We start from the raw sequence: 12,203 nt of genomic DNA on the forward strand, positions 1-12,203 counted from the left end.
AGGTGGGATGTCATGTTGAGGTTGTACAGAACAAGTTATAAAAATAGGCTGGAACTTTTTTTCACTGCAACATAGGAGATTGAGGGATGACCTTATGGAGGTTTTGTAAAACCACAAGGGACATAGATAAGGTGAATAACAAAGGTCTTTTCCCAAAGTTGGGCAAGTTCAAAACTAAGAACATATATTTTTGAAGTGAGAGGAGAAAGATTTAAAAAGGGGACATGAGGAACAATTTTACTTCTTAGAGAGTGGTTCATGTATGAAATGAACTGCCAGAGATAGTGCTGGATGCAGGTACACAATGTTTGCAAGGCATTTGGATAAGTACATGGAGAGGAAAGGTTTGGAGGAATATAGGCCAAACACAGGCAAGTGGGACTATATACTTTGGGAAGATGATCAGCATGGCCAAGTTGGACTGAAGGATCTGTTTCCCTGCTGTATGACTCTTTGAATCTGTAAAGGGATATAGACAGGTTGAGTGAGTGGGCTAAAACATGGCAGATGGCGTTGAATGTAGGTCATGTACCTCAGCTGGGAAGTATCAAAAGGTAGACTATTATTTAAATGAAGAGACACCAAAAAAAAAGTACAATGCAAAAGGATCAGAGCATTCTTGTGCCTGAAACAAATTAATGCATCAAGGAATTAAGAAGCCAAATGGACTTTGACCTTTATTGCTAGGGGGTTAGAGTTTAAAAACATGGAAGACATGTCACAACTGTATAGTGTGTTGGTGAGGGTACACCTAGAGTATATAGGAATGGGGTAGGCCATTCAGCACCTCAACTCTGTTCCTCCATTCAATGAGATCATGGCTGACCATCATTTACCTCCCTACCGTTGGCCCACATTCCTTAATACATTTACTTAACACTAATCTATCACAAATTTAAAATTAACAACTAATCCTGCAGCCACTGCCATTTGTGGAAGAGAGTTCCAAACCTTTACCACCCTTTCTATGTTGAAGTGCTTCCTGACGTCTCTCCTGAATGATCTGGCCCTAATTCTCAGACTGTGTTCACTGGTCATAGAGGTATACAACATAAAAACAAGCCCTTTGGTCCAGATTGTCCATGCTGAACACATTCCTAAATATATCTAGTCCCATTTATCAGCACTTGGTCCATATCCCTCCAAACTCTTCCTATTCATATACCCACCCAGATGATTTTTAAATGCTGTAATTGTACCAGCCTCCACCACTTCCTCTGGGAGCTCATTCCATACATGCACCACCCTCTGTGTGAAAAACATTACCCTCAAGTCCTTTTTATATCTCCCCCCCACCCCACCCAAAACCTATGCCCTCTAGTTCTGAACTCCCACACCCCAGGGAAAAGACTTTGTCTATTTACCCTATCCATGTCCCTCATGATTATATAAACCTCTATAAAGGTCACCCCTCAGCCTCCAACACTCCAGGGAAAAGAGCCCCCTCCCCCCCACTCAGCCTCTCCCTATTGCTCAGATCCTCCAACACTGGCAACATCCTTTTAAATCTTTCAAGTTTCACAATGTCCTTTTGATAGGAAAGAGACCAGAATCGCACACAATATACCAAACATGGCCTGACCAAAGTACTGTACAGCCTCAACATGACCTCCCAACTCCTATACTCAATGCACTGACCAATAAACGCAAGCATACCAAACGCCTTCTTCACTTTCCTAATTACCTGTGACTCTACTTTCAAGGAGCTGTGAACCTGCACTCCAAGGTCTCTTTGTTCAGCGACACTCCCCAGGACCTTACCATTAAGCCCTGCCCTGATTTTCCTTTCCAAAGTGAAGCACCTCACATCTACCTAAATTAAACTCCATCTACAGTTCTAGAATGAACTTTGTCCCCAAAACATATCAATTTCAGTCTTGAATTATTCTCAAATGATTGAGCATTCACAACCCACTAGGGTATGAGTGGGTTCAAAAGACTCACAGTCCTGCCACTGAAGAAATTTCTTCTCATCTCAATCTAACTGGTTGACTCCTTACTACCATAACTGTGCAGAATGTGGAATTCGCTATCACAGGGAGAACACAAAATACAGACACATTTCAGGGAAAGCTGGATCAACATATCAGAATGTGGGAGCAGGGTATAGACCGTTCAATCCCTCAGGCCAGCCCCACCATTCAATAAGATCATGGATGATCTGCCTTGGGCCTCACCTCCTCTATCATGCCAGCTCATAGCCATCAAAAAATCCATCTACTTTTAAACAGTTTCATTGATCTGGCCTCCACAACTCTCTGGAGGTAGAGATTTCCAAACATTCACTACCCTCAGAAGAAATTCCGTTCCATCTCAGTTTTAAATGAATGTACTATGTTCCCTAGTTTGAGATTCGCCCACTACTGGAAACATCTTCTCAACATCTACCCTTGTCAAGCAACTTTAGTTGTGCAGAAAGGTGGAGTTGAGATGGGAGATCAGTAATGTTCTTGATAGATGCTACAACAGTCTGGAGGGCCAAATGATCTACTCCTGCTCCCATTTCAGATTGACTTTGTGAAGCTATATGATTATTTTCAGAGTAGTGGATTATTATAACCCAAAGAGAGAAATCTTGAAAAATACACCATCTCTGTTGGTGAGAATACACAGTTTTATTTAAAGAATGGAGGATGTGGGATATGGAACTTTTTGAACATTCTGATTTAAAAAAGGGTTTTTAAACGTGATTTACTTACTGTTTAGAAATAGACTTTGTGGATAGATAGCAAGACAAAGATTTTGAAACAGACAAGGGTTTTTTTTCTATTAATTGTTAAACAAATTGGTGAAAGAGGCTCGTTATTAAAGGTTTCCTAGCAACAACCTCTGGACTACAGTTGCTGTGTTTTCCAGTCCACACCAATAGGTGTCAGGAGAAGAGAAAGATCTCCAAGAAGCTAACAGCTGCAAGTTCCATCTCTATACATGACCTTCAGGGAACCGGAGAAAAGCTCCAGAGATCAGAAACATCTGAACTGCTACTTCCGTTCTAAGACTTCAATCAAACTCACTTTCTTTAAAACAAACTTCAGTTTAAATGATGCCCACCCCCCTCAAAAAACACACCACACACACACACTGTTTTGACAGCTCATTGTCAGCATCGTGATCTCAATGACTGAAAGTCAATTGTACTGGGAGTTCACACCTTTTTAAACTTCAGATTATCTTGGTAAGAGTTGACTGCCGAGTAAATAAAGAACAAAAGGAAATTTACAGCCCTGGAATAGGCCCTTTGGACCTCCAAGCCTGAGCCAATCCAAATCCACTGTCTAAACCTATCGCCCAATCCCTAAGCATCTGTATCCCTCTGCTCCCCACCTACTCGTGCATCTATCTGACACCCCTTAAATGAATCTACCATGCCTGCCTCTACTACCTCTGCTGGCAACACGTTCCAGACACTTACCACCCTCTGTGTAAAGGACTTGCCACGTGTATCCCCCTTAAACTTTTCACCTCCCGCTTTGAAAATGTGACCTCACTGTATTGAATCCTCCACCTTGGGAAAAAAGCTTATGTCTATCTACCCGCTATCAGGTCCCCCCTCACTCTCTTTCCTTTCCTAAAGAAGGGCTTATGCCCGAAACATCGATTCTCCTGTTCCTTGGATGCTGCCTGACCTGCTGCGCTTTTCCAGCAACACATTTTCAACCCCCCTCTCCTTTTTTGTAATGAAAACAATCCTAACCTACTCAACCTCTCTTCACAGCTAGCACCTTCCATCCCAAGCAACATCCTCGCAACCTTCTCTGTACCCTCTCCAAAGTGTCCACACCCTTTTGGTAATGTGGCGACCAAACCTGTACACTGTATTCTAAATGTGGCCAAACCAATGTCTTGTACAATTTTAACGTGACCTGCCAGCCCTTATACTCAATACCCCGTCCGATGAAGACAAGCGTACTATTTGCCTTCTTGACCACTCTATCCACTCGTGCAGCAACCTTCAGGGTACAATGGACCCGAACTCCCAGATCTCTCTGCTCATCAACTTTTCCCAAGGCTCCTCCGTTTAATGTACAATTTGCTCTAGAATTAGACTTCTCAAAATGCATCCCCTCACATTTGCCTGGATTAAACTCCATCTGCTACTTCTCCACCCAACTCTCCAGTCTATCTATATTTTCCTGTATTCTTTGACAGTCCCCTATGCTTTCTGCTACTCCACCAATCTTTGTGTCATCTGCAAACTTGCTGATCATACCAACAGTGCCCTCTCCCAGATCATTTATGGACATCACAAATAGTTGCCCCAGCACTGAATCCTTGTGGAACACCACTGGTCACTTTTCTCGATTTCGAGAAACTCCCTTCAACTACTACTGTCTCCTGTTGCTCAACCAGTTCTTTATCCACCCAGCTAGAACACCCTGCACACACTTACAGTGTGGAAACAGGCCCTGTGGCCCAACAAGTCCACACCGAACCGCCGAAGCGCAACCCACCCAGACCCATTCCCCTAACACTTTGGGCAATTTAACATGGCCAATTCACCTAACCTGCACATTTTTGGACTGTGGGAGGAAACCGGAGCACCCGGAGGAAACCCACGCAGACACGGGGAGAATGTGCAAACTCCACACAGTCAGTCACCTGAGGCGGGAATTGAACCCGGGTCTTTGGCGCAGTGTGGCAGCAGTGCTAACCACTGTGCCATCGTGCCACCCACACCATGTGACTTCACTTTCTCCATTAGTTTACCATGGGGAACCTTATCAAACGCCTTACTAAAGTCCATCTACAGCTCTTCCTTCATCTATCAACTTGGTCACTTCCTCACATGCATGCATATTTGGGATGTACAGAACAAAGTTTAAATTCTGAACAGTAACTTAGCTGATAATCAGTTTTTCAACTTGTTTAAAGTGTAAGCTTTATTTACAATAAATAAGCTACCATATATACTTGTTATAGGTTGCCCTCATGTACAGGTCAACCCCTTACTTTCAGTCAAAAAGTCTGATACTTTTCATATACCCCTATGTTTTAGTCGACCCTTGTTTCTCAAGGCTGTCTTATATTATTAACAGTTTCATGTGGTCTTCTTTTAATAAAATACTATCTTTTTTTTGTTTTTACTGCTCCTCTATTTCTATTAGATGAATTGGGTGTTGTACAAATACCCCTGGTAGATGGCCTGACCACCTGCTGGTATGCCTATTAACATATCTACACAGACTTTACGGTACTGGTAACTGGAAAATTGTGATAGTGCCGTTCTACCATAGCAGGCAGAATGGAAACAGTTATTTTGTAGTTAAATATTCAATAATGGCCATAATTCCTTTTCCTTTTATTGTTTATGTAGAGATCTGGCTCTCGTTTGTCCATTTTTTGACTCATGCCAAGCATGAATTTCATACCCTCAAAAACAATACCTCATGTATAAGTCAACCCCTTAATTTCAGCTTAAAAATGGCCTTCAAAACTCAATCTATACAGGAGTATATATGGTAGTTTTGAATTTATTGAAGAAACCTAGTGAAAGACTCTATTGTTCTGAGTAACAGCATGAAAGATTAAACAAATGGGCTATTTTGGTGATTAAATGAAACATTTACACTTTTGGTTAACTTTGGAGTAATGGTGTGAGATTACCAGGGACTCTTCTAATCAGTGTCGGAACACCATTGATGTTAATTTATCATTTCCATGCCCACTTTGCTCTTAAATCAATACCTGCCTGTGTCTTATCACAGTATTCACTACTTCCCCTTTCCTCATCAACTTGGCACCATCCGCCTATTTTGAAACTTTATTTCCAATTCCCAAAGTGTTTCTATAAAAGAAGAACAGCGATGTGTGAGATTGATTTCACACCTTCTGTCTGTCTGAGTAAGTATCCTTAAGCCCCAATCACAGTTTCCTATTTGTAATCAGTTTCCTATCCATTCTGATACTTCTCCATTATTCCATCCCTCTGACCTTAGAGATAAGACTAATATGCAATCTTATTGAAGATCTTTTGAAAGGCAGCATTACCCATGTTTCAAAGCCACCTCCCAACCTGGCCAGTTTTGATAATTATGATGGCAGCGCTCTGGGAATAAGGCACCCTTTGACCTCTCCCTTCACTCAGCATCACCCAAAAGGGTTTTGATGTTCGCTGAGCTTATAGTGATCAGGTCACTGCCTCACTACGTGATACAAAATACCTGCAATATTAATAAAAGTAAATGCACAAACTTTTAGAAGTAGATTTGAAGGGTTTCAAACTGTCATCACTCAAGACCAATCCAGAAACTGGAGAACAGGATCCAAGGTGGGGTTTGCAATCCAGCAAGGGTGGTGACAATCTATCCACTGAAGCGTGTGCTCCAGCTTATTAAAAAATAATTATTCCAGAGTGAACTGCCTCTATTTTATCAGAATGTGTGTGTTCTGAGTCTCCAGGTTTGAAAGGAATCAACAAATCTCTTAAGTATTACATTCTGTACTCTAACTCTGGTCTTACTTACACAAGTCACCTGCCATTTCTAAACACAGCAATTTAGATATTTACTAGCTATTTGTCTCATGGTCAACCTCCTGCAATCTCCTTTGACATCAACAGTGCCCTATTCCTTTCAGTTGCTTGTTTAATCTGACCTATTCAGTTGAAAACTGAACATATTTTAATGTTGCTATTTGTTCCGGCTTGCCAGAATCGCGTATTACAATCCTCTTTGGCAGCTGTGCAGCGCTCTGTTGCTCACACACCTCACAGAAACTGCCAGTCAGCATTTAAACAAAACTAAATTCTTCAGTTAGCAACCCTGATGTAACTAGAGTTCTAGATCCATTGGATCACTATTCTTCTTAAGGTCAGCCAGGATCTCTCAGCATTTTAGGGGTCCCAAGATCCTCAGTGTTCTGAACTAAACACTGCAGGTTGGAGTTAGAACGAGAGGTGGTCTTATTGTTATGGAGAGGAACCTGAGGGGATTTGACAGAGTGTATGCCGAAAGGTCACTTTCCCTTGTGGGGGAGACTAAAACACCAGGGGTCATTATCTTAGCTGGACATGTTGTACAAAGAAAGTAAAGAGGGGAAAACAGAATTATCTGAGCACATGGTCTAAAGTTAACCGTCACCTGGCCTCGATACATTAACACTGTTCTCCCTTCACAGAAGCTAGCAGACCTGCCGAGTTTCTCCATCCATTTCCATTTCTGCTTGTTCCCTTACCTCCAATGTTTTCCAGTCCTTTCACCACTGTCTCACGAACCTGCAGGAGAAATATTTGAGAGAGCTGTCAACAGGTCTTGTATATTCCTATTGTGGGCCCTATTATTTACACATTACTGTGTCAAGTGTTAGCACAACGCTGGCCTCTGGTCAGGACAATCACACTCTTAGCTTCAGCTCAGATCTGCCTTTCCCTCTTCAGCTCTCCTGCTAGTTGCAGCACAGACAGCATCATTAACGGACACCTAAGTAAACTGGCAGTTAACCTCCAACTCCAAAACATCCATCCAGTTTCTCCACAGCACCATCCAGTGACTTGCAGTTGACACTGGGGCTGGAGGCTGTTAGCAGGGGACCGGTGCCTGCAGATATTTTCTCCCTTGCTATCTACAGCTCATGCTGAAGTACCATCAACACACCATGCATCAAAATAAAACCGGACCAACGGGAAGAGTGATGGCTTGGCATTGACAACTCAGGGCAGTGTCTTGGTCAGCTTGGGCTGCCCTGTGAGATTATTGATTTGCAACAATTGAACTTCACAATGTCAGTTCATTAGCAAGTGCTGTTCACTCACACAGACAAAAAAAAAAGGCATAATCACAATATTTGGGGTTCTTGCAGAGGTAATTGAACGGTCAGTTGCTTGTTTTCAACCAGTGTAGACTTAATGGGACAAGGGCTTTCTTCTTTGCTGTAGACCTCCATGACTCTATAAAACAAGGACAACGAAGACCCACTCTCCAGAAACTGACATGAACATTTGGCAGCCATTACTCAACCCACGTGACTCTAGCTGTGATGGAGAGTGCAGAGGTGGTGGTAGGAGTTGATAAAGTGAGCAATTAGAAAGGTTAAACCACCTTATTTCCCCTCCTCCCATGTCCCCTGCATGTCTCCATCATTTGCAGTGCTTTCACGCATGATCGACCCACCAGAGCTCCACTTGGCCGAGGTGGGGACCAATGGGGAGTAATCATTCTGTTTCTGCCAACTCATCCCGGCTTCCGACATCCAGAGAGCAGTGCAGCCGTTCACCAGGTGAACTCAGGAACACAGCCAGATCTAACCGCAGCGAGGCAATTTCCAAATCTGACACCGATGACCCCGGGACCCAATAGCAGAAGGTTACACGTCAACAGTTGTCCTTTTTTACAAATTGGGCATTGCATCCCCTTATCATAAACACAAAGTCTCTATGAATTGCAGTAACAGAATTTGCAACCAAAACTACTGCTAAGCCTCCCAATCAAAGCACGATCATTTTTCCATCCAAATACAGCGAGTGGGGAATGGTTAAGTGCATTTAAAACAAGACTTAAGATTTAAGTCAAGATTTAAAACAAAAATGTGGTGCTTGCATATTCTCCTGCGTCTTGCATGGATTTCCTCCGGGTGCTCTGGTTTCCTTCCAGAATGCAAAGATGTGCAGGTTGGGTGGATTAGGAGACAGTGAGGACTGCAGATGCTGGAATGTCAGAATCGATAAAGTGTGGAACTGGAAAAAGCACAGCAGGTCAAACAGCATCAGAGGAGCAGGAGAGTCAACGTTTCAGGTCAGAACTTTTTCCATCAGATCTGGGGAGGAGAAAAAGGGACTGAGAAACAAATGTGGGGTGGGGCTAGGGGAAGGTAGGTGGGATGGCAGTAGGTGGATGCAGGTATGAGCTGATTGTGATTGGTCAGTAGGAAGGGTAGAGCTGATAGGCAGGAAGGAAGGAAGGTGGACAGGTTAGGTCAATTCAAGGGGACAGAGAGGGAGGGCTTGACCTGGGATGCGGAGAGGAGTGGGGAGATTTGGAAGCTGGTGAATTCTATGTTGTGGCCATAAAGTTGTAAGCTCCAGAGGCAGAAGATGGAGGTGTTCCTTCTCCAGTTTACCTGTGGCTTTACTTTGATGATGGAGGAGGTTTAGAATGGCCATATCATTGGGGGAGTGAGACGGGGAGTTGAAATGGCTGGCACACAGGAGGTAGGGTTGATTGGAGCGCAAGGACAATAGGTGTTCCCTGAATCAGTCCCAGAGTTTGTGCATGGTCTCTTCAATGTAGAGGAGGCGACATCAGGAGCAACGGATGGAATAAATCAGGTTAGTGGAAATGTAGGTGAATCTCTGCCGGACTTGGAATGATTCTTTGGGATCCTGAAGGGAGATAAGAGGGAGGCATGAGGGCAGGTGTTGCTCCTCCTGTGGCTGCAGGGAACGATGCCATGTGTGGAGGAGGGGTGTGGGCTTAATGTGGGAGTCACGGAGGGAACAGTCCCTACGGAAAATGGATGGGAGATGGGGGGTGAAGACATATGTTTTTGGTGGTGGGGTCCGACTGCCGGTGGTGGAAATGCCAAAGGATGATGTGTTGAACTTGGCAATTAGTTGGGAGGAATGAGAACTGGGGGACACTCACCTTGTTGTGGCTAGGGTGGGGGGGGGGGGGGTGGGGGGGTGGTGAGGTTTGAGGGCAGAGGTGCGGGAAATGGAGATGATACAGATGAGGACATTGTTGATCATGGGAGAGGAGAAAATTATGGTCTTTGAAGTAGGAGGACATCTGCCATGTTAAATTCCCTGTGGTGTACAGGGATGTGCAGGCTTGGTGGATTAATCATGGGAAATACAGGGGCTACTGGGTCTGGGTGGGCTTGTCTTTAGAGGCTCCATGCAGACTCGATGGGCCAAATGGTCTGTTTCCACACTGTTGGGACTCTATGACGAAAACTCAGTCAGTTCCAGATGTGACTGACAGGAGAGTGGCCAATGGTCTCCATTCTGGCCAGGAATCCTGTCTTGCTTTTTGTTTTAAAAAAGAAACAGAAGGAATGCAGGGAACAACAAGCACACAGCTTAATACAGTACAGTACCTTCAGTTTACCCTCCTTCAGCCACCGACTCAACTGCACAGTGCCTACATCAAACTTTTCTGTATAATTCAGCACCAGGAATCTCTCTCTGTAGGTCACAAGGGAAAGGGAGCGGTGACAAGAGGCGGCAAACATCACAATTAGACCACAAAATACTTCACCCAAACAACGCGAGTTTCAGTTTAAACATGCTGACACCAAAGATACCGGAACAGAACAAGCCATTGCACTTGGGACATTCCAACTCAAAATGGACAGCAGCAAGTAATCTGTTTCGGTCGACATGGACCAGTTTCGGCCAAAGGGCTGTCTCTGTGCTGTAGGACTCCATGACTTCAAAAAAACTGGCGTCCAAATTCAATAAGAGAAAACCTGCATTATACATGCCAAGCATCTCTGTACAGCACCTTCCCAACCAGTGACCACTTCTATCCAGAAGGATACCACCCCCTGCAAGCTTCCCGCCATTCCGGCTGGGAAATATATTGCATTCCTTCACTGTCGCTGGGTCAAAGTCCTGTAATTCCCACCCCAAGGACTGCAGTGGTTCAAGGCTGCAGTTCAGCCCCAGTATCTCCAGTGTAATTACAGATGGGGAGCAAAGGCAGGCTTTGACAGTGGTAAACACCTCCACAGAATGAGAAACAGAAGAAAACACCACCACTCAGAATTAAAACTTCAGGAACCTCGGCAAGGTGGGGAAATTGGTGTGTATGTAATAAGGAATAGAAGACAAAATCAGCCGTCCAGACTCACCCCCACTCCTTTGTTTCGATCAAGATTACTTAGATTTAGATTAGATTTACTTAGATTAGATTACTTAGATTAGATTAGATTACTTACAGTGTGGAAACAGGCCCTTCGGCCCAACAAGTCCACACCGCCCCGCCGAAGCGTAACCCACCCATACCCCTACATCTACATTTACCCCTTACCTAACACTATGGGCAATTTAGCATGGCCAATTCACCTGGCCTGCACATCTTTGGACTGTGGGAGGAAACCGGAGCACCCGGAGGAAACCCACGCAGACACGGGGAGAACGTGCAAACTCCACACAGTCAGTCGCCTGAGGCGGGAATTGAACCCGGGTCTCAGGCGCTGTGAGGCAGCAGTGCTAACCACTGTGCCACCGTGCCACCGTGTTGCAGAATTGGACTAGTCTAGCACCCTCCAAATAATACCACAGAATATCTTTTGAAGAGTTTAATAATGGGCTGGCACGAAGGTGATTGTCAAACTTTGCATGTGTCCGTCCAGCTAACCGTACACAACGGCCAGGGTGTCCTGTAATTTTTTTTTTCTGGAGAATAGGTTTTGACAATAAGGATTATTGTGTCAGATCAAGTATCGCACCTTTCAAGTGGCCGTATGTTCACCCATCTGTGGGAACCAGCAGCCTCATGGCAATCTTCTTTTTTGATTTACTCAGGGGAGATGGGTGTCACTGCTGGGCCTGCCCCTGGTTACCCATTCAGAAAGTGGTGGTGAGCTGCCTTCTTAATCCACTGCAGTTAGTGTGCTGTAGGATGACCCACAATTAGCTTTTGAGAATACTGAAGCAGGCAGCTGCAGGCTCTATCATGGACACTGTCTGCTTCGGAGTATCGTAGAGACTTCAGCAACACTAACTGACCATGAAGCTCACAGCTCGTCCAACGGAGGCATTGGATGAGGGGGAGTGTGGGAGAGCGAGAGCGAAAAAAAAAGACCTTGTACAAGCATTGCTGCCTCACAGCGCCAGGGACCTGGGTTCGATTCCAGCCTTGGGTGACTATCTGTGTGGAGTTTGCACATTCTCCCTGTGTCTGCGTGGGTTTCCTCCCACAGTCCAAAGATATGGAGGTCAGGGTGAATTGGCCATGCCAAATTGCCCAGAGTGTTAGGCGCATTAGTCAGAGGGAAACAGGTCTGGGTGGGTTGCTCTTCGGAGGGTCGGTGTGGACTTGTTGGGCCGAAAGGCCTGGATTCCACACTAAGGAATCTAATCCTTTAAAAAAAAAGGATGACAGGAATGGATACAGGCAACAAGGAAAACCTGTTCCATGTTGGCTGATCACACAAAGACAAAAGACAAAGCAGCACAGATCTCTGGGTGTGGGCAACAGATACAAAAAGGAAAAAAAAAAAGAGGAAAAATGATCCTACACCGAGTGGTAATAACCCACAAC

General features: G+C 44.5%; 1 protein-coding gene across 11 annotated transcripts in view; it reads right to left on the minus strand.

Moving 5' to 3' along the window:
- The window catches only part of ptgr2 (prostaglandin reductase 2), a 49,979-nt gene that overhangs the window by 11,325 nt on the left and 26,451 nt on the right, over positions 1-12,203 (minus strand). For all 11 annotated transcript variants that reach the window (XR_011960523.1, XR_011960524.1, XR_011960525.1 and 8 more), the window contains 2 exons: positions 10,033-10,120; positions 7,174-7,213 (listed from right to left, as the gene is read on the minus strand). Coding sequence is in view for 8 of the 11 variants with exons in the window: in XM_072569450.1 (XP_072425551.1) it covers positions 7,174-7,213; positions 10,033-10,120 (128 nt within the window). In the remaining 3 variants the exon portion in view is untranslated. The remainder of the gene's footprint in view (positions 1-7,173; positions 7,214-10,032; positions 10,121-12,203) is intronic.

Source organism: Chiloscyllium punctatum, chromosome 4 (genome assembly GCF_047496795.1).
Source record: "Chiloscyllium punctatum isolate Juve2018m chromosome 4, sChiPun1.3, whole genome shotgun sequence".
NCBI classification, from domain to species: Eukaryota; Metazoa; Chordata; class Chondrichthyes; order Orectolobiformes; family Hemiscylliidae; genus Chiloscyllium; species Chiloscyllium punctatum.